The sequence below is a fragment of the Urocitellus parryii genome, chromosome 15 (genome assembly GCF_045843805.1).
Source record: "Urocitellus parryii isolate mUroPar1 chromosome 15, mUroPar1.hap1, whole genome shotgun sequence".
NCBI classification, from domain to species: domain Eukaryota; kingdom Metazoa; phylum Chordata; class Mammalia; order Rodentia; family Sciuridae; genus Urocitellus; species Urocitellus parryii.
Genome location: NC_135545.1, coordinates 58,054,398 through 58,077,603, shown reverse-complemented (window position 1 = coordinate 58,077,603; position 23,206 = coordinate 58,054,398). Strand labels below are relative to the sequence as shown.

The following is a 23,206-nucleotide window of genomic DNA, read 5'->3' as shown; positions in this document are numbered from 1 at the left end:
TTAAAATTGTTTTTTTTTTTTCAAGCTTTTCTCCAGTCTTTCAATCCAAATTATAGATTAGCTTCCTAGAGGAAGTGGGGTTCTAATCCTATTCACTAGGAAGCTACTCAATAATGTAGCTTACAAGCTGATTCATGGATGTGAAAGCTCAAAAAATGTAAAGCCAAACGACTTCCAGAAAGGCTTATTTGTAAGTGAGGCAATGCAATGCAGAGTACTGAATCTCGTGGTAAATATGAACATGAAAGAGCTGCCAGAACCAGGGTCCGTGGAGAGAGCATGTAGAGGCAGGAGACCAGATGCCATAGCTGTGGTGGCATGTCAAGGATGCCTTGCTGCCTACCATTCAGGCACTGGCACAAAGTGGGGATTCATGTGAGTGTATGCAAATATACTTTTTACTTTATTAAGTTATTAATGGGAACAGCTGGGTCAGTTTCTGTGCACACTGGAAAATAAGTCCCATAGTGCTAGACAGACTTTGAAACTGTGATTATAATAGATAATAAATTATTATCCTGGGCAATGAGTACATTTTATTTTTCAATGGGAAACTTGAGTGTTCCTATACATACAGGAAAGGGCAGGTTATTGAAAAGTCCTCAACATTCAACTTCAAAGACTTTGTTAGTTACAGTGAATATCTTCTGGGTAGAGGCAGGTGACAGAGGAGCTAGAATGGGACAGTTAAGGACCGGATGAGGGGAGCTGCTGGCTGCCCCAGTTCCCCAGATGATTCAAGCCTGGGAGAATGAGCCCCAAACCATGAAAGTCACAGCCTAGAGGACAGGCCAAGAGGGTGCACTCACTGAACAGCAACATGGAAGCCTGCATGGCTGGAGAAATGGAAGAGGCCTGTGTCTTCTCTTCCCCTTGGTCAGAAGCTTGAGCCAGGTGGAGTGAAGGGAAGAAACGTGAGGGTCAGGGACACCTGGCTCAGGAATCTCTCTCCCAGGGACACCTGCTCTGTCTCCCAAGTCTGCTGGCTGGACTGCCATACTTCCCAGCACCAGAGTTGCTATACCTTGTTGCCAATCATCCAGTATTGAAATTAGTGACTTAGACAGCTTGACAGCCTGCGAGCATCTTAAATATTATACCAAGGGCTGGCACTAATTATGCAGCAGGTGCTCTATCAATCTTTATCAAATAAATGAGGAGTGTTCGATTGCTGATTTTGCCTTCAGAGTCTGTTGTGACAACAAATCATACTTCATCAGAGCTGTGGTCAACGTCTTGGGGAGAGTGAGCACATAAAAACTGCTCTCACCAAGGCTGATGAGCATCTGCTGCAAGGACTGGATGATGTCAAGGTAGGATGATGTCTGCAGGTCAAAGAGTGAGAGTTTGTAGTCCAAGCTCAGCTGTGCTTCATATCAGATGGTTTCAAACAAGGTTGATGCCCTATAAATCTGTAAGGGGAAGAAGAATATCATCCATTTCTCAGGAGCCAGTGTCAGCTATTTACAGACTACAGACTTTTGCTTATAGTGTGGTACACAACCTACATTTTTTAAGAGGTTTGAAAAGAATCTTTATTTCTAGGTAGGTCTTTGTGGACCTGAAGAAGTATCACACCATCCTCAGTAAATTATAGCTTATGTAACCAAACAAATGCTAATTTTGATTAAAACAAAGAGTTCTCTTCTTGTCCTCAGGAGTAAGGTGCAGAGAATGGGAATGGGCCCATGTGGTGGAGGCACTCTGGAGAAGGATAAGACCAGGGCAAAGGCAGAGGTGACCATACTCTCAGGAGGGTGACAGCCTTTGCAGGTGGTCTGCTGCCATAGAGCCCAATCACCCACCACCCTCCCCAGCGGCAGGACTTTGCTGGACAAGCTTCTCAAGGAGCCAAACCCACTGGCAGGGACCCCTTGAAGACAGGCCTCGCCCACTTGCATGGACCACTTGAGGATCAGCCTTGCCCTCTTGCAAGAGCATCTTGAGGACCAGACAATTGGCATTCCTAAAGGAGATCCTGTCCCGCTATTTTTCAAAACTGAAAGAAGAGAATTCTAACACCAAGAGCCTTACACCAAGAGAGTGCTGAGTGAGGAACTGCTGTGTGACTTGGCAAGACTCAGAGATACAGTGCTCCTATCTGTGAAAGGAATAATCATCCTTTGACTTCACAGGATATTTTCAAGAAAAAAAAAATTCACTGTGTAAAAGTACTTTGAAAATAGTAAATCAAACTACATCAATATAATTTTTAGTTTTTGCAGCCAGTAAAGTAGAGAGTTAATTCTTTAAACTGTCTTTAATAGTTTAAAAGTATAGTAAAATGCCCTAACATTCCAGGAGACTATGGCATGTCCTCAGTACTTTGAGCACCAGGGAGGAGCCTTGATTGATTTGTCCTCCATCCCCCCTAGCTAAGTGGGTGAGTGTGTGACCTTAGAAGCAGCCATCCCTCTCCTGCTCCAACCTAACAGAGGAAGCCATAACTCTAGAGCTCTTTCTACTCTCCAGAGATGCATGACAAGGAACGGCTCTTCAACTGTCTGCACACACACAGAGGCAGGGACGTATTATGGGAGAGTTCATTTAAAGTGTTGCTATAACTAGAAACTTAGAAAGACATTAAATCCAATAATTGTGAATTTTTGTTTGGCTTGTGTCATAAAGAATATAACTTCATATTAAAGTTTCATGCAGATAGCAGTAATTTATACAAGAATTCCAAAAAAATGAAAGTCAGTTTGCTGAAACTACATTTTCAACAGTTGCATTTTTCTAAGTCCATGCACTTTTCTCTACCCTGAGGGGTTTTTTTTATCTCCCATTATTTTATTACCCATTCCAATTCAGTGAATGGTTTGCAAATGAAGAAATAAAAAATACCCCCTGCTTAAATGTGCCTTTACTTGTGCCTTTAATTACAGAGCACTCAGAGAGGCCAAGGCTGGGCTTAGGGGAAAGGGACATATTTCTCATGTTTACATAGAGTTTCTATTAAAAGACATTAAAAAGATGTTAAATATTTTACTCATAATTCTCTATCCCATATGTTCATAAGTAAAAATGAAAGATTAGAAGTTGTGTTAAAAATAACATTGGTAAATTTTATTGAAGCAAAAATATTAAGAACTGTACCTTAAAAACAGAACCCCTAAGAGTTCAGATCACAATAATAAAGAGAAAGTTCCAACAGGATCCAATATCAGACCAAGGTGGTTCCTACAGCCTGCAGAGAAGCTAGTAGCACAATCTGTCAAAAACTTTACGTCAGAATAATGGGAAGAGAGGGTGGATGGGAACAGAAAAGAGAGTACAATGAATCAGACATAACTTTCCTATGTTCATAATCACCAGTGAAATTCCCCATCATATACATGTAAAAGAATGGGATCCTAATTAGAATAAGTTGTACTCCATGAATATATAACATGTCAAAATACACTCTAGTGTTGTGTAACTCTAAAAATAATAATTTTAAAACTCTGCCTAGAAGACAAATCCAGTGCAAGCTCTGGAGAAGTGTAAGACTTATTCTCCTGTTTCTCTAACCATTCCTAAACTCACCCAGTCCTCCATCTCTCATCTGTCTCCTAAACCCTCCTCTAGTACTGAAATTTAACCAGTAAGGATGCTATATCTTCCACCTTTGCTCTTAATGCTCCTGCAACTCCATACTGACTTCAAACTTAGCTGTCCCCTGACGTCACCACTTTCCTTGAGTGCTCTCAGGGACCAGGAGAAGACTGTCTCCTCCTTACTTTCATAACATGCCTTTAAAATTATTTTTCACTCCATTCACTTTCATAAAACTCCAGGTCCTTTGAAGTTCATGTCATTTCTTTGGTTCATTTCTTTACTGTTGCCTCTTCAAACTTTATAGCCACAGCCCCAATTCATTAGTGTGCTGATGGTAGCTCACTGCCTACCCCTCTATCCCCACTCATATAAATTTCGGGGGGCCTTCACGTACACATCAATGACTGAGCAACCCAAGTCCATCATCCCAGGTACCTTCTCCACCCACCCCAGCCATTCTCCCATGTACACCATTTGTATTCTGTCATCGTCACTAATAATCCTACTTCCAAATACAAGCCAAACATCACTCTTTCTGATTACAATCTTCTATCCTTCCAACTCACTCACTGTAGAAACTCCACTTCAACAATCCTTCAGTTTCACTAAAACCTCCAAGCGATAGTCTGGCCAAATTTTTATTATTTGCTATCTTCCCATGATGGTTAATTCCTTTTTTCACTGACTAGGTGTCATTACCTGCCATCATTTCTTACCCTCACAAACCCTGAGCTTTGAGTACACTCTTCCTATTACACTTAACAAGGAAGGCCCTCCCTCAGCTGACTCCAGCTTGTCCTCCTCATCCCTGCCTGCCTGAGGAACCAAATGGTACTATACCACATAACTGGGTCCATTTGTCTAACTTGGCAATCACAAACATGTTTTATCTGACTTATGGGAAGTTTGAGAACATGCTGAAGAATTTCATACATAAAAATATGTATTGCAGATTATCTTAAAAAACTATTAAAATCTACAAGCAGTTTGTGTACAGCTATCTCCACATGGCAGCAACCACCTGAGCTGAGTAACAGATGCTCCTCTGACAACAATGAAAGCAATCTCAAGTACCACTTCCATAGGTGTCCTCCGAGCCACATACTGATTTGGCAGTTTTATCACTAGGAACTAATTTAACCCTCACAACTAAGAAGTAGAGACTATGATGTTCTTTTTTTGCATGGAGGGAACTAAAGCACTGAGAGGGTCAGTAATCTGCCACTGTCACACTACATTCAAGCCCAAGTGGCCTGGCTAGAGTCCCAGCACTCAACCACTGCAAGGCCTATGTGCTTGCTACAGTGCACACCAGGGCCTCTTCACTCATTTATCCATCTGCCCTCCTTGCCTCCCCACAGGTGAGCACCATGTTCTAATCCTCCATCTTCCCTGTCTTGGTTCATGACTACATCATCCATTGAGCCAGCCTGGCTTCCTCCCTTTACCTCACTTTCCACATTTAATCTGTCAGAAGGTCTTGTCAGCAATCACTCCATATCCACCTATTTACCTCCCTCTTCACTGCCACTGCCCTTGTTTAAGTCTCTGAATGTTCTTGCCTAGTTTAGTTTAATGGCTTCCTAAGTGGTACACTAGTCTATTCATCTCCCAATAGGCAGGGAGATGTTTTTAAGACATGAAACAGATCATGTTATTCCTCCTTAATACCCTTCAATGACTTCCCATTGTTTTTTGAATAAAATTCAACTCCTAGAGACCCTCCATGACTTGGATGCTAACTCTTCCACTATTCCCATGTAGTAATTCCCTCTGTTCAGTTCTGTTCCAAAGCCTTCCTTCTTGTTCCTCAAAACATCAACCCTATTTCCACTTGCTGATCTCTGCCTATATTCCTCTCCAAAAGCTTAAAATGGCTGAATCCTTCTTACCCTTTGGATCAAAAAAAAGAAAAAAAATTTTTTTTTTTTTTTTTTTTGCATTACTATAGTTATTTCTGCCTACTACCCCTATACTGCTCACTGGTATATGTGTGTTTACTAAGTTGTCAGGAAACATTTCTTGAGCTAATTAATTACTATCTATAGAGCTGACCTTCTACTATTGCCCCTGCTATTAATGCTATAAGTGCCACCTCTCCCTTCTGAATGACTGGGCATTGCACCAGTCATTCAGAAGGGAGAGGCATGTCACCTTTATTCTTCTCATCCTTTATGTTCACCCACATATTTTCAAGCTGACTTCATGCTTAATGAAGGGTCCTAGAAACTACTCCATCCTGACCTGTGTCTTCCTAGATTTGGATTTCTTATAATAATAATTATTATTATAAATAATAATTCATACCAATATTCTACTGCAGGAGGAACTCTGACATGGTGCTTCTGGGACCTCAAACAGCCAATTCTACAATCTTCCTCCTCACTTCTCCTTGGTCATTGCCCCAAACTGAAGCCCCTTCTGAACATGGCTATCGTGTTCTCATCTCTCCCAACATCTTCTATAACAACTTCCCAATACTGCACCTGTGAAGAAATAAATGCCATGTGTCCTTTGATGTGAGAACTATTTATTAAAAACCAAACAACAACAACTGCAAAACTGCATGTTCATAATCATGTGTTACTGCTGGTTTGTTCCAAATACAGAAAAGAGATTTCTTTGGTCACTGTAGTCTTTTCGTCTGTACTTAGGACAAACCAATGAAATGTCAGATTATTAGTCAAGGCATTGAAAAATATTATTTTATTCCTGTTTTTGAAAACCACAAAATCTCTTAGTGAAACTTTATTTTCTCTGGATTGTGAGAAGAAAAAGAAGAACATGATAAACAATAGTGAACAAATGTTTCAAATTGTATCTGATATACTTAATTTTCTCCAACAACATTAAAATATCCTTTCTTAACTAGTTATTTTATACCTCACCCAACCAGAACTACAAAAGAAAGTTTATATCTAAAAGCAGATTGACTCTGTTTCTCTATGAAAATCTTTTTTTTTTTTTTTTTGGTACTGGGGAGTGAACTCAGGTGCACCCAACCACATATCACATATCCAGCCTTATTTCCCTATTTTGCATTTTATTTAGAGACAAGGTCTCACTGTGTTGCTTAGCACCTTGCAGGTGCTGAAGCTGGTTTTGAACTCACAAACTTCCTGCCTCAGCCTCCCAAACCACTGTTATTACAGGTGTGCACCACCATGCCTGAAAATCTTATTTATAGTGTTCTACATTTCGCAGGGTGAGCTCATAGCTGGAACCAATTCCTCTCCCCATCTACAAAGTACAACTGTCCCCACATGTTGGGGAGGCTCTGGCTGCAGAGTCTTATGATGTCACAGACCAGGAAAAATCACTTATCAATTCCTGGGAATGACAGCTATTATACTGATCAGATTTTTGTTTTGTTTCAATGTCAGCAAAAAGTCACTTCAAAAGCAAATGTTAAAAGAAAGCAAAAAGAACTACCATGGCAGAATACTGTTCTTACCCTATCTCTATGTAAGTATAATTCTGCAACCAAAATTCTAAGCTCTTTTTATCTCAATTATGTGATCATCTCAAAGCAGAAAGCACAGACAAAAAACAGTTAAGTGAACAATGAATTGCTTTAGTTCCACATATTCAGGGAACAGAAACCAGTATTTTTACTCACCTGGACAAGTAATGCTCTCTTTAAGCCTTCTAAAACTGCCTCCTTGGACATGTAGGTTTCAAATACACTACTTTTCTTCTCTCACATGAACTTGTTCTTTGACTTTTCATCACCTGGCAAAGGATCAAAAACCATGTGGGCCAACCAGAGAGGACATCCCTAGAAACATGAAGTAGCAATTAGCTTGCTCCTCAAACAACTCTGTATTTTTAAAACTAGAGATATTATGCTTATTATTACTATCATCATCATTATTATTATTTACAAAGATCAACGAGAAAGAAATTTTTGATTATGAATTCAGTCACAAAGAGTAAAGAATGGGTAAGGCAAGACGAAAAAAACATACAAATGGGACTTGAGCTTTAAGTAAGAGCCACACCATGCAAGGAACAAAATCTGAGTAATTGGTTTCATATGCCTTGCTGTTTAAAGATACAAACTTTTAAAAATAGGAATTATGACAAGACGTTCAATTTTCTGGAGGAAATTAATCAGCTGTGCACAATATATTTATGAATTAAGAAGAAACCACACCTAATTCTAGATTAAATAACATAGAACAGTTAACAGCTCACCAGAAGAATTAATCCCCTCACCCTAAGTGCTGCTCTCCGACTCCATAGCCACTCCACTGGTATTTCAATTCTCCCATTGCCAAGACAGATTCTGTTTCCTTGTGCTACTGATGGGGATCCTCAGGGGCAAGAGGTTCAGTCTGTAGTCAGGATAGCTCCTTACTCATTCCAGGAGAGACTCAGAGTTTTTCCTATCTGAAGCAGCTCAGTCATCACCAACTGAAATGAAAGAAATCAATGAGTGGAAAACAAAAATCTGCAGCATCCTCTGCCCTCCTAGAAATTTAGAACTTTGGTGTACTTGGGTGGTAAAGGCAGTATGGTGCCCTACAGGGTCCTGATGTCACATTCTTCAGAACTCTTAGTTCATCAAGCACACCACCTGTGCTGAGTTTCTTCTCAAACCTTTACAAGTACACAAGTCTGCTCCTTTGGAACAGTTCAAATGAAAATCTCCATGAATATGACACATGAGGTAGAAAATAAGGAACTATATAATACCAGTCATGTAATATTGTGAAGTACACAAAAATAGGAGAAAATGTAGTTTGAGAAATGATAAAAATATTTAGAATCTTAAAAACTTAACATAATAAGTACTAAAAAGGCTCAATATATAGCACTTACTAAGTTCAACCTGGCTCTAATATATCCCTTCCAATGAAGTATATCTGGGCAATGCTAACCAAACATAAGGGATCTCTACACTCAAATCTCAGAGCACCTTATCTATCACTGTCTTATGGTGCTTATAATCTATAAATGCACTTATTTTATTTATTAAATAAAATCACTGAATTCCTTAGAATTCAGTCGTCATGGCAATGGGAAACCAGTCCCTACTCACTGTGGGAAAAAAAACAAAATTAAGTGGTGTCAGGGGTATGTGCTAGTCAGGACAGAACCAAGGTAGAGCTTATTGAACTTAAACAGAGGAAATCATGCTGAGGCCACCCAGGCTCCATCTTTAGTTTGGTAGCACATAGGGAACAAAGAAAAGCTACAACCTTGCCCTGGAAAAGCTCAGGGAAATGTGGTAGGTGTTTTCACATGGTTTATCCAGCCATCTAAGTAATTTTCACTCTCATTATAAATAAACCCTCACTCTTAACACTTGAGAAGGTAAAGACAGTGCTTATCTAAGAAAGTACAATGAAGGAGCCATCAGTCTCAGCTCCACTCCCTTCCCTCCATATTCCCAGGATCCTCTCCATTCTTTCCCCTTTGCTCTTAGACTAAGACCACACAATCTGCTTCCTCTACAGCCTACACAGTTCTCCGTCTTCTCTGCTCCAGCTTCTTCAGTTCCATCAAATTCACCATGTTCCACCAAACAACGAAGCCTCTGGCACATACAGTTCCCTGTCTGGAATGGCTTTCTCTCTTCTCTAGCTACTTTATACCTCCACATACAAAGCCTACTCATATTCCAGCATCTTCTTCAACATCACACCCTCAGCGAAGCCTTCCCTGATCCTCTAGTCATGTGCAATTCTTCCTGTGTTTCTGTTTTGTGTCTCCTTTCTTTTTCTGAGGAGGTGATGGTACCCAGGGCTTCCTGAATGCTAGGCAAATGCTCTACCACTAAGCTACACCACTATCCACGTTTGGTACTCTTATGGTGACAAGTGCCTTCTGGAATTACTGTCATAATTATTCTTGAGAATCTGCCAGGGTCTCTCTTCCAGGAGAATGTCAGCACCAGGAGGGCAGGGCTTGAGCCTGTCTGGTTCACTGCTGCACCTATAGTACAAAGCTCATGTCAGACACAAAACCCTCTAAAACTATTTTTAAGAGCCTCCAGGATTTGAACCCAGTTCTGGCTGAAGTACCTTGTGCTGATTCATTGGTCCGGGGACCTGATGGCTTCCTAGGTCAGCACTGGACAGATTTTCCAGGTTCGTAGCCTATACAAACTCCTTAGTGGCTTCAGAGACTCAGGCCAAGCTTGCAAGCTGCTTAAGACACCCCTTTCAGAAGAAAAAAAAAAAAATGGTGAGGCTGAGGCAGTCAAGGACATGGCTACTCTTAAACCAGAGGAAGGGGAAAGGGAAAACCTGATTTGGTGCTCAGATTTCTAAACAAGTGTTTTCAAATCTATCCCACTGAAAACTGGCTCTCTGACATTGGAAGAGATGTTCCTTGCCAAGAAAGTGAACAAAGAAAAAAAAATTGGAGGAGGTCTGCTGTGGGGACACAGATATTATTTTTTTAAACCAAGCCTTTAGGGGAACCCATGCTCAAAAGAGAGCTCAAAGATTGCAAATCTGAACCAGTTCCCTTCCACTGGCCCTGTGTCCTCCAATCATTGCTTACTCTCTCCAGGCCTCAGGATTCCCATCTATATATCTCAAAATATGCCCCCTCACATTCCAAGTTTGTGGCACTGTGTAGGAGGGGATGGAAGCATTTGTGGTATGGATGGGTGAGTAAAAGCTTGGCTCTGATGTCAGACCTGGATGGTAAGTCCTGAATTTTCCCATTCTTGACTGGATGATCTTGATCAAGTCATTGCTCCCTCTGAACCTCAAACTACCCACCTCATAAGCCTACTGTACATTCAGAGTATGGTACATACTATTCACTGGTAAATGGAAACTCTTATTCCCCAGCAACGCAGAATTTAGAAAGCACCACCAATATGCAACTTGGTGATGATTCCAGATCTAGAGTTCAACAGATCTGTCCAATGTAGCAAGGTTAGGCCCCAGACCCTCCCAGGCACCAAGCAGGGCAACTACAGATCTCTCTGAGCATGAGTAGGCCTCAGTCCATAGCCAAACAGAAGGCTCATTCCAACCCCAAACCTGTCCGACCACAGGAAAGAGTCCCAGACTTCTGGTCACTATGTGCAATGCATGCACCATAGCCTGTCCTCTAAACCAAGCTACACTGAGAAGAACTGTATTGGGACATTAGGACAATTGCATCCTGCATGTGAAAATTGAGTCCTAGAGAAGAGAAGAAACTGGGACACAGATCTGAGAGAGCTGGTGGCAAAGCTAGAACCAGGACATGAGCCAGAGCCCTCCCAGAAGCTTTGCTGACACTCTCCTGCCTGCCATTTCTCAATTCTGCCCTTCTGAATTCAACCAACCTGCAATTTCCTTATAAAACAGGGGTAATCAGAAAACCTCTAGGACATTCCAAGGGATCCTGGATACCTTGCAAAGTTCCTTATTGGAAAACACTAGAATGTACAACCAATCCTGGAGCTGATTCATAAAATAAAAGGGTAAAATCCACACACAGAGACACATACAAACAACACATACACACCCACGCTCCCTGTGCAGAGGGCAGCAACAGATCCCAGTCTCCAGGCTGCCCTAGAGGGCTGTCTGCCTCCACAGGGAGGGGATTCCTAGTTGTATTTGGTTCTGCCACTACATGCTTCAACCCCTAGTACACACATGCACACACACATGCACATACAACCATGCATCATCTTGGGCTGACCACTTGTAAGATGCAAAAATGCCTGCAGGGTGATGCCAGACTGAGTGATGGGGGGCTGACAAGGCAATGGTTATACACACATGACACACACACACATATACACACACAATCATAGCCTTATTCATTCACACATACTCATCATGAATCAAAGAAATACCGACTCACAAAAACGGTTCACACACAAACATATATACACATACTTTCTAATATATGCATACTCCAGCCACATGTCCTCACAGCCATATGTGTGCACCCACTCACTCTGGGTCCAGAGCCCCCACAACTATAAACACTCCCTACATCTATGGGCACCTGGGAGTTGGTTGGCTATGAATCCAGAAGCCAGAATAAGCCCCAGGTGGGCCCAGGACAGAGGAGCAGCAGAAACATGTCTGTCATCCTCTTGTGTGGCTAGAAATGGGGGAGGACACTCAGGAGAGGGCCTCTTGTCTCCTGGAGATCACTCCAAGGACTGAGAATGTGGAGGTGCCTGAGAGAGTCTTTATGTCCTCAAACTGAACCTCTCCCCTTTGCTGCAGGCTAGGATCCTTTGGGCAACCTCTTTCAACATCACCCCCACAACAGACCTGCCTGTCCCCAAGAGCTTGTCCCTCCTTTAAGATCACTAAGACCCACACACCTTTTCTCCACAAAACAGGGTCCCAGACATTTTAAGCTATGCCTCCCACCTAGGTGATCCTCACACCGCATCTGCTCCTTCACACAACTTACAGACACCAGAGGTATCCCCTTGCCTCTAGCCCCACAACCTCCAAACCCGCAGGCCACATCTCCAGACCTGTGGAGGTAGATGCCCCCAATGGATGAGTGGCTTCTAATGTGGTGGCTCCTGCTGCCACGGGGCACCTCTAGAGAAGCCACTGCCCACCCCCACCCTCACCCCCCACCCCAGGAGCCTGCACACTGCCGAGTGGGTCCCAGCACCTACCTCCTTCTTCAAGGCACTCCAGTCTTCTGCAGGGTCTCTGCCCCTGGAAGAGAAGACAGGAATCCGCGGGTGATCGGCTGTCCTTCCTCGCGCCCGCCTGAGCTGCAGGAGCCACCTCGGCCAAGCCTGGTGCAGCATCCTTTGGGCTAGGGTCCTGTCGTCGCGGCTCTGAACTCTGGCGGCAGTGGTTTCTGTGCTCTTGTGCTCTGGCAAGGGCTGAGCTCCTGTTCCTGGAGGCGGAGGTGCCGGTGCCGGCTCCCGAACTCTGAAAGCGGCGAGAGAGGCTTTGGCTCCTGTGTGCTGTGGATGGCGGCGGCGGGTGGCCCAGTGTCCAGGCAAGGGCGACTCTAGCAGCAGCAGAGGTGGCTCCCGTGCTCCGGTGGCGGCGACGACAGGAGCTTTCACTCCCGCGCTCTGGCAGCAGCGGCCCCAGTGTGAGGCGCAGCGTGGTCTCCGGGGCCCTGGCCCCAGGGGATCCCACACTCTGGAGGCGGCTGGGCGGCCAGGGTTGCTGCGCTCCTGCAGCATCGCTCCGACGTGGCGTGGGCTCCACAGATTCCTGTGCTCTGAAGGCGACAGCGTGGGCTCCAGGCGGCAGCGGCGGCGGCACTGGTCTCCCGCCGTGTGGGCTCCGGCGACAGCGCGGGCGGCTCGGGCCGCTTCCGTGGCGGCTCCAGCTCCGGCGGCGGCAGTTCGGGTGGCGCAGCTCCTCTGGCGCTCCAGCCTAGGCGGCGGCTCCAGGCGTGGAGGGCTCCGGCTCTCAGGAAGCCACCAGGAACGTGAGGGGGCTGAGCTCACGGTCCTCCGGAAAGGGACTCGCGCTCTGCCCTCACTTCCGGCTTCCCATCAAGGGGCGTGGCGACATGCGCAGTTGATAAATGTGGACCAATAGTCTGGCTGCTGCTTACCAACCCTCATTAGCATAACAGTGAACCCACGGCGTTTGGCACCGCAGCCGTTAGAGTACCGGCGGCGCACTCCGACGTCGGCTTTCCCAGGTGGCGCCCACGGGGGTCTCTGCACTCGAGCCTGCGGGGAGCTGCGGGGAGCTGCTGGAAGACAGGTGCGGGCAGAGCCTGCTCTCAAGGGCTGTCTGTCTGCAGAGGTGGCGCTGGTGAGCCATCCACCTGCCAGTCCAAGCAGGAAATCATATTTCCCTTAAGGAGTCTTTTAGGAAGGTACGTATCCTTACTCATAGGTATTGATACAAATAAAATTACGTTTTCTTTCTATAATTTCACACATTATTCAAAATAAGAAATTGATTTGAAAACTTGACAAAGGCCATACATGGTGGCACACATCTGTCATCCCAATTATTGGGAAACTGAGGAAAAAGAGTTGCCAGTTCAAGTTTGCTTTTCATTTAAAATGACTAATGTAAAATCTATTTCCAGGAATTTATCTGTTTTAAATAAATTGTCAAATTTGGGGATTAAGAGTTAGGTAGCATTATATTATTTTCCTGTTAATATGGATGGGGTCGTTCAAGGTGCTCTGCTTTTATTCCTGATATTGACAATTTTTGCCCCCCTCTTCAATTAGTATGGTTGGGAATTTATCAATTATATGTTTTTTTAATATCCAGGTTCGCATTGAATTTTCTTCATTTTCTTTTATTTCACTGATTCTGAGTTTAATATTATATTTTGACATAGATTGATTTTTTTTTTCAATGTGAATGCTCTGGATAATTACTTTGAAACTATTTTTTTCTAATAGAAACAATTAATGCTACCCATGTTCCTCTCAACACTAAATAAATGCACTCCATAGAATTTACCTATATCAGCTATCTAGTGTTTAAAAATTCTATTTGTATCTTTGACTCCTGGATTATTTAGAGTTATGCTGTTTGATTGCCAAATATTAGGGATGTTATACATTATTTGTCTCTTTCTCGCGCGTGTGTGTGTGTGTGTGTGTACATGTTGCCCAGGAATGGACCCAGTGCTTTAAGTATGCAACTGAGTGCTGTACCACTGAGCTATTTACCCAAGCCCCATTGATATTGAACACAAAATTTGTATGATATCAACAATTATACATTTTAATGTTTGTTTTGCCTGTTGTCTAGATTATTGAATATTCTGTGTGCATTTAAGAAGTGCTGTTTTTGTTTTTGCTGGGATTTTGTTCTGTAAATGTCAATTAGTTCAAGTTCTCTGATTATTTCATAAAGATTATCATCTATGGATTGTTGAATTTCTGTGTAAATTTTCTATTAATTATTAAACAAGTGCTGTTGAAATCTTCATCTTTGTCGTTGGGTTTTAAGTATTTTGCTTATTGATCTATTATTTTATGTGTTCATGTACTTTAAAAAAAATTGGGAGAACATGCAAATTTAGGATTGTTAAGACTTACGGAATTGTTCTTTTCATCAGGTAATGTGCTACCTCACATAGTTCTGTTTTGAGGTTCTTTTTCTTATTATTAGACCTTCTTGAGCTTTCTTTTGGTTATGGGTTTCATAGTACACATTTTTTCCCATTGCTCAAAAGATAATAAATGAATTTAATTAAATGCCTACCAATACAGAAATATCCTTATTGTAGTAAGTTTTATTTTGTCTTATGGTATCATGGAAAATATTTTATAGCTTTTTAATTTTGAATTCTGTAAATATTAATATTTCTGACTAATTAGTACAGTGTAAATTGTCTATAGATGTAAAATAATCCATCTATGTGAGTAAAATTTTCTCTCATGGTGACCATCATACTGATACTAAGTTTGCCTTTTTATAGTTTGCCAACTGTTTGACATACACTGAAGCAGATATGTCAGGAATGAAGAATTTTTTAAAATCAAGTGTGAAAATAAAAATTTATGATTTTTACATTTGTCTGTTGGTGCTAACAATCTGTTATTTAAGTTGAATATTGGTAAGCTAGCAGAATTTAAAAATAAATCAAAAGATCATTCAGGTATATTGGAATTGTAAAGTCAAATAAATGAAAGATGAAAGGTGGCAGTCAAGTTTCTCACTGTTGAGAAATAGATGTCCTTTAAAATGTGGAGGCAACTTCCTTTGATCCTTTTTATTCTGGTGTTTTAAACACAAATGGGTAGTAGATTTTGTCTAATACTTTTTCTGAATCTATTGAGATAACCATGTAATTTTTTATTTAACTCTCTTTTGTGCTGAATCACATTTATTTATTGACTTATTTTGAACACACCTTGAATAATTGGGATGAAACCCACTTTATCAGGATACACACTATCTTCTTGATTTTTTTTAGTGTGGTTTGCTAAGAATTTTTGCATCTATGTTCATCAGGGATATTGGTCTGAAATTTTCTTTCCTTGATGTGCCTTTGTCTGGTTTTGCTATTAGGATAATATTGGGCTTCACAGAATGAATTGGTATTGTTCTCTCCTATTTCATGGAATTAAATTTGAGGAGTATTACATTACTTCTTCTTTAAAGGTCTGACGGATCCCAGCTAAGGATTCATATGGTCATAGATGTCCCATTGTTCCAAGACTTAATAGCTGTTTCATTTTCATGACTTCATATTGGTCTACTTAAGTTTTTTACATTCTTATGGTTCAATTTGGGTAGGTCATATGTCTCTAGGAATTTGTCACTGTCTTTGACATCTTCCAGCTTAATGGAGTATACATTTTCAAAATAGTTTCCAATGATCTTCTGGATTCAGTAGTGTCTATCGTGATATCTCCTTTTGCATTAGTAGCTTTGTTAATCTGGGTCATCTCTCTCTTTCTTTTGATTAGTTTGGCTATGACTTTATCCTTGTCATTTCAAAGAATCAACTCTTTATTGCACTGATCATATTTATTACTTCTTAGTCTCAATTTTCTATATTTCTACTCTAATTTTAATTATTTTTTGTTTTCTACTAATTTTTAGCTTGTTCTCTTTCTAGGGCCTTGAGGTATAATCTTAGATTATTTATTTGGTATCTATTTTTTTCATGTAGGACTCAGTGCTCAAAACTTTCCTCTTAGAACTTCCCTCATTCTTTCTCAGAGATTTTAATATATTGTATCTCTATTTTTTTTTTTTGTCATAAGCTTGTAATCACTGTGACCAAAAGATCTGACAAGAACAATTTTAGAGAAGAAAAAGTTTATTTGGAGCTCATGGTTTCAGAGGCCTTTGTCCATAGATGGCCAACTTCATTTATGTGGGCCAGAGATGAGGCAGAACATCATGTCAGAAACATGTGCAAGAGGAAAACAGTTCAAGACATAGCCACCAGAAAGAAGAAAGAGCTCCACTCACAGGGACAAAATACAAACTCCAAAGGCACACTCCCAGTGACCCACCTCCTCCAGCCAGACCTTAGCTGCCTATAGTTACCACTCATTTAATCCATTCAAGTGGACTAATACACTGTTTAGGTTGATACTCTCATAACCCTATCATTTCTAAATTTTCGTTTTCTTTTTCTTTTCTTTTTTTTTTTTTTGGAGAATTAAGGGTTAGCTTTATTAACTGCACTGAAATTTTCATCACTGTAATTTTACCAAGCACAAAAATCATCCAGTACATATATATGCAGTATATATATATATATATATATATATATATATATATATATATATATATCACATAGTCAGTTTTCTGTAGGACTTGCTGGTGATTCTGATTCAGCACAAAAATGCAAATTCCATGTAGTCAGGTTGGTGGCACACATCTAGAATCACAGCTACCCGGGAGGCTGAGCCAGGAGGATAGCAAGTTCAAGGCCAGCCTCAGCAACTTGGCAAGGGTGTCTCAAAGAAAAAAGGCCGACAGTGCAGCTCAGTGATAGAGCAGGCTTGAGTTCAATCCACAGTATGGGGTGGGGAGATTGCATGTGAAAACAAAATGTACAGAGGAGCACAGTGGCAGAGTCTATCAACAAGACATTATAAATAGATATTAAAAAGAGAGCAGAATCTAGAGACAAAAATGCCTAAGAATCATTATCCTAGGTTTGATGTAAGGTTCAAGTGGTTTAATGTACACAAAAGCTGTTTTAAAAATAAAAATCAGAACATATACACAAGATAATATCAAGTTGGGGAAGCATTTAGGAACACAGCGTAATAGAGGCCTTAAAACTCTGCTGTCCTTAGATAAAGAAATCTTGAAATATGCATAATCTTCAACAGATGTCATAAGTACATTTTTTCAAAAACCAGGAAAGTGAAATGGGAGGTGTTGAAAAATCCGAGGAAAATCAGAAATTCTGAGTATTTCAGGATTGGAACCCAGTGCCACATCCCACACTCCAAATCCCAGGGCAGGATCAGGTCCTACTATGGCACTCAGGTTTTTCTAAATGCACCCCATTTCTTCAGCACTAGTCTGCACTGACCTAAGCCCATCTGCGGCACATCTTCTCTCCTTAGAGGGCAGAAGAGGTGGGGTGAGTAGGACTGTGAGCCACCGTGGAAGCTGGCCCTAATGAGGCCTGCCTTCCTGGCTTTAGGCTGGGCCCCCAGAGTGTGGGCAACAGGGATTAGTAAATTGGAGTCCATTCCCATGGCCAGAGAGTATTTATGAACCAGCTGCCTTGTCAGATGGATATAGTCAAAACCAAAAGGCATCTCTAGATCTGCAGTGGGAATTAGAAAAATTCTCTGGGCATTCTGGCTTTGCACTCGTCTCTCACATATATATGTTTGGTTCAGGGAATCAAGTAAATTCCAGGGATGCAGCGCGTGTTGTTCTGAAATTACTGGATAACAGCTCCACAGAAAGGTTTCAGGTTCCAGCTCAGAACCACAAACTCTGGGTCGTAAATGCTATTTTAGCTCAGGAATGTGTGGTGGCTCCACCCCTTGTGTAACCCAAGCAGCCACTTTTCTCTTAGAAGGATGCTGACAGGAGAGCACTTCTGTGTCCCATTTTCTTATGAAACTCACCTTCTCCTCCTCTAAAAGCTGGTCATTGTTGAGGAATCAAGAACACAGCACTGGCTGCAAGAGCAAGGGAAGGGCAAGAGCTACCTGCTAAGTGTTCTGACAACAAGTCACCTGTCACCCAATCACCTTGCAAGCTCAGCAACCCTGACTCTAGCTCTTCGTCAAGGGCTGAGAGAGCGAAAGGGGCCTCCAGGTTTCCACTATGGTTCAGTGGTGAAGCTGCTTTTGGAAAGGCGGATGCAAATGAGGATATTCACCACATACATGCAGCCTTATCTGTTTGAAAGGATAGGGGGAAACATTTTTGGGGTGTCAGAGTCAGATGTTTACAAGGTGTGGGGAACTTGGGGATTAATCCTAGGATTCTCCTCGCTGCTGATTAATGCCCACTGGGTGTGGGGAAATTTGGAAATTCATGAGAACCTTGGGATCTGGGTGACAGCTTGCCTAGCATGGATGAGGCCCTGGGTTCCATAAAACAAACAAAACCCACAGGGAGAGAACACAAACTGGCAGACACCAGTGACTTACTTGTTCAAAATGCTCAACAACACAACAGCAAATTTCTATCAAGTTTTTTTTTTTTTTTTAAAGAGAGAGTGAGAGAGGGGAGAGAGAGAGAGAATTTTTAATATTTATTTTGTAGTTCTCGGCAGACACAACATCTTTGTTGGTATGTGGTGCTGAGGATCGAACCCGGGCCACACGCATGCCAGGCGAGCGCGCTACCGCTTGAGCCACATCCCCAGCCCTCTATCAAGTTTTGATATAAAATTTCTAAAGAAAAATCTCAAAATCAAAATAGTGAATCATGTATAAAAGTTAAAATGTTCTTTTTTGGTTTTTGGTGCTAATACTCCAAGGGAATTAAGTCACAAATGGAACCAGCTAACAGATGCCATACTTCACTGTATTTTAGGTTGTGTTTTACTAAAAGATTCAATGTATCTTTATTATTGCCTTTTGTGGCACTGAGAATAAAACTTGCACATGCTAGGAAAGTGTTCTTCCACTGAGCCATATCCTCAAACCCTTAAGGACTTAAATTTAGATATACTGTTTCAATTTTTGGGGTTTTTTTTTTTTTTTTTTTTTTTTGGTTTAGAGATTTAAATTGCTTTCTTGCCCTTGGTGACTCTATCAAAGGCACCCGTCCCAGCTCCTTGAAAAACATTGACTTTGTACTCTTCCTGCTCAAGGATTACTTTTAATTTTTAATGAGAGCTGCATTCTCAACTTAGTAACATCTGACAACTGAAAAGGACAAATGTTCTTCAGAAGACAGCATTACACACTAGTTTAAGGATAGGATAATGTTTATATAAAAATATATAAAAACACAGAGTGTGTGTGGTCTGCATATATGTTCCCATTACTACTCTGTCTCAGATCCTCAGAACACAGTTTGTGAATTCTTCTCCATGTCTAGGTCAACACAAAAACAGAATTAAGACAGTTTAAATAAAAAACAATGTAGGTTTTCAGGAACAAATTATCAAAAATTTTTAAGTAAGAAACTTACTCCAATATATATATATGAATAAAAGTTGATTTGGGAAGGAAATTAATATATTCTGTATTGTTAAGCACACCTTCTGACTTTGAAACCACAGTCACCTCTGTGTTAACAGCATTTTCTATCTATTTCTTCCCATGATGCTTGTTCCTCTGGCTTATCTGGAATCAAGGACCACGTTCCAGCCATTGTCCTGGTTGGTAAACACAGGCCAAGCAAGGACAGCATGCACAGTGGTCTGAGGAAGCCTTTTCTCTCCTGGGCACCCCCACCTGGCTTTATTTCCACTTCTCATTTCTCATGCTGACTACAAGCTTCAGACACTGGTGTCCCGGGATAGTCCGAGCACCCCGAAGCTGCTGGGGAGATGGCTGTGGGAAGAACCCATTCCTTTATTACTCCGACTTACTCTTTCTTTTCCCAACCGGGTCCCGCTAGGCGGCCCAGCCTGGTCTTGAACTCGCAGGTTCTCATTTCTAAATTTTCTTGCATTGTCTCACACCTGAGCCTTTGGAGAACACCTCATATATAAACTTTTAACACTCTTGTTTCTAAGAATTTTTTTTTATTTCTCCCCTACATACACTCTTCTTTGATTCATTTCTCATTAAAATGTATATTATTTAATACTAACGTGTTAGAGTTTCTGCTTTTTATCTTGTCATTAATTTATAATTTTATAGTTATTATTTTATTTTTATCTTTATAAGATGCAATGAATTATCTCTATTTTTTGTGTTTGCTGAAATTTGCTTTGTGCACTAAAATATGATCTATTTTAGAGAATGTCCCATATGCCACAGAGATAAAAATGAATTCAGTTGTCAATGGAGGAAATATTCTGTAGATGTCTGTGAGATCCATTTAATTAATAGCACTTTTTAGTTCTGAAGAGGTTTTACATATTTTATGGTTGATGGCCTATATAGTGGTGAGAGATGTATGTTGAACTCACCCAACATTTTTTTTTTACTGTGGTCTATTTGATTCTTTCTAATGAGAAGATTTTGTTTTTAGTATGCAGCATTGTTTGGGGCATAAATATTTACAAGCATTGTATCTTCTTGTTGGATGCTTTCCATAACCAGTTTGATATGATCCTCTCTGTCTCTTCTGATTAATTTTGGTTTGAAATCTACTTTGTCTGAAATTGGTTTCTGTTTGTAAGGTATGTTTTCCCCCATTTTAAAAAATTCATTATATCATTGTATTTTTGAGGTAAACCTTTTGCAAACAATATATGGTTGGGTCTTGTTCTTTAATTTGTATCTTTTGATGAAAGAATTTAGGCTATTTATACTAAATGTTACTATAGAAAGATGATTTGTATTTCCTACAATTTTTTTTCTAGTGATTCAGACTTTATTCTCATTTAATTGACTATTTTTCTAACACAATTCATCTTTCTGCTGGTTTCCACTTTCATTTTTTATATATCTGCATGAAATACTTCATTGCATATGTTTTGTTGTGTAGGTTAAGTGGTTTTGATTTTTTTCAGTTTCTACTTATTAAATTTTTTATTTCATTTTCAATATTCTGAAAATTTTGCTGACTATACTAAAATAGGTTTGTGCCTGTTTTCTTTTGGGCCTTGGTATTTATCATGACAAGCCATCTAGGGTTTTAAGATCTGGGTTGAGCAATGATTTGAAATCTGACTTAGTTTACCTCCAAATGTGACTTTCCATTTTTCTCTAACAGCTTTAAAAAAATCTATCCTTGTTCCATAACTAGGCATTTACTTCAAAATATGTCTGGGAGAAGATCTTCTGTGGTTCTATTTGGAGTTTATATATATAATCTTAGACTTGAATTTCCATCTCATTCCTAAGATTTGGAATATTTTACAGTTATCATTTAATTGAAAAAGATTGTGCAGTCCTTCAGTTTGTATTTCAGAGCTTTACTTTACTCCAGTGATTCTTTAAATTTGGTCTCTTGATATTTACCCAGATTGCTATTGAATATCCTGGTCATGATTTTTTAACATCTTTTTATTTTAAGTTTATTATTTTCAAGATTATATGCTTTGTCTACAAGGCCAGAAGATCTACCCTCAGAGTGGTCTAATCTATTGGTGTATATTTTGTATTGAATTATTAATTTGTTTTATTAAGTATTTCATTTCCAGGATTTTCATTTTATTCTTTTTCAGAACCTCTACCTCTTTATAGGAATGATCTTCTTAATCCAATATTTTTTATTTTATTTTTAAAATCTTCTTTGGCTAGTTGACCATTTGAACTATAAATTTTCTGAAGTCTTTTTCTGACATTTCCTTCACTATAGTGTCAATGTGGTCAGTTGCTGTGTGTTGTAGGCTGTTTGAGGTGGTTTGTTCCCTTGTTTTTCATACTGCTTGTATGTCTACCCAGGTATTGGGATGATTATCACTTCTTTTAGCAAGGAACAATTTTGTGAGCTTCTTTCAAGTGCCTTGGGTTGGGTGAATATTCAGGTATTGATACTCTACTCTTTGTGTCCTCTACTCTTCCCAACATTGGAACCATTTTGAAAGAAGACACTGAACCCTATTTACTATTACAGCAGAGCCAAGTCACATACTATTCAACCTTACACTATTCCCAAATTAAGCTCATTTTCTGCTATTATATTACTGAATAATTTTGCAATGCCATTAGTTTGTTTCTCCTCTCCTTCCTCAATTCCTCTCAGTTTCAAGTTTGACATTTTAATGTTGTTCCAGAGCTCTATATATTCTATTCATTGTTTCCTCCCCTTTATTTCTGTCTAAGTATTACAATGCACCTATATTATCCTTGATTCCTCATAATGTTAAGATTGGTCTAGTCTGTTGATGCAATTCTCCACTAAGTTTTTATGCAGTTAATCAAAGATGAAGGCAGAGGAAATGGGGAGGAGAAGAACTAGGGAATGAAGTTGACCAAATTATGCTAGGTATATGTATGAATATAGCACAACACGTTATGATTTTAAATATACTACAATGCCTCATTTAAGGAAATAAGTAGATAAATAGAAAGGAACAAATATAGTAGACTAAGGAGGTTTGGAGGAGGAAGGAGTAAAGTCAATAAACAATACTGGGGATTGAAATGGAGAAAACTATGTTACATGCATTTATGAAAATGTCAAAATAATCCCCACTATTATGTATAAATGTACTGCACTAAATAAAGACCAATAAAAGCCACATTGGAATTCTCCTCAGGAATTCTCCTCCATATAGGAATAAAATAAAATGTTAAAGTGTAGAACAAAACCTATACTAGTTTACCCTGTAAAATTATTTTTCAAAAATAAGAGAAATCAAGACTTCCTCAAAAAACGTTAAATTTGTCGCCAGTATATCTGACTTACAAATAATATTAAAAAGAAGTTCTTCTGAGAGAAAATAATAATATTAATCAGAAACTTGTATCTACATGAAGAAGTATTAGGAAAAGAGTAGGGAGATAAGATAAAAATCTTATTCATTTTTAACTGATCTAAAAAGTAATGTTCAAAATAATAGCAACAATATTGGTGAGTATGCATATAATTAAATATACATATTATGTGTACAGCCACATTGTAAGAGTGTTTCGCAATATTTTCTAAAACTAAACATCCTCATCATGTACTTTAGCAATCACCTTCCTTGGTATTTTCTCAAAGAATTTGAAGACTTGTGTCCA

The 23,206-nt window shown here is 40.1% G+C and overlaps 2 protein-coding genes across 2 annotated transcripts in view; one reads left to right on the top strand and one right to left on the bottom strand.

The window, feature by feature from the left end:
• Positions 1-23,206, top strand: part of LOC144250418 (uncharacterized) — an 88,891-nt gene that overhangs the window by 55,928 nt on the left and 9,757 nt on the right. The window lies entirely within an intron of this gene.
• Positions 242-13,060, bottom strand: LOC144250436 (uncharacterized). The gene is made up of 7 exons (XM_077793272.1): positions 13,051-13,060; positions 12,143-12,981; positions 7,756-7,953; positions 7,157-7,315; positions 5,845-6,023; positions 3,097-3,221; positions 242-1,412 (listed from the first exon to the last, which is right to left on the bottom strand). Exons 1-3 carry the CDS (start codon positions 13,058-13,060, stop codon positions 7,894-7,896), a joined length of 909 nt encoding a protein of 302 aa, XP_077649398.1. The 3' UTR covers positions 242-1,412; positions 3,097-3,221; positions 5,845-6,023; positions 7,157-7,315; positions 7,756-7,893.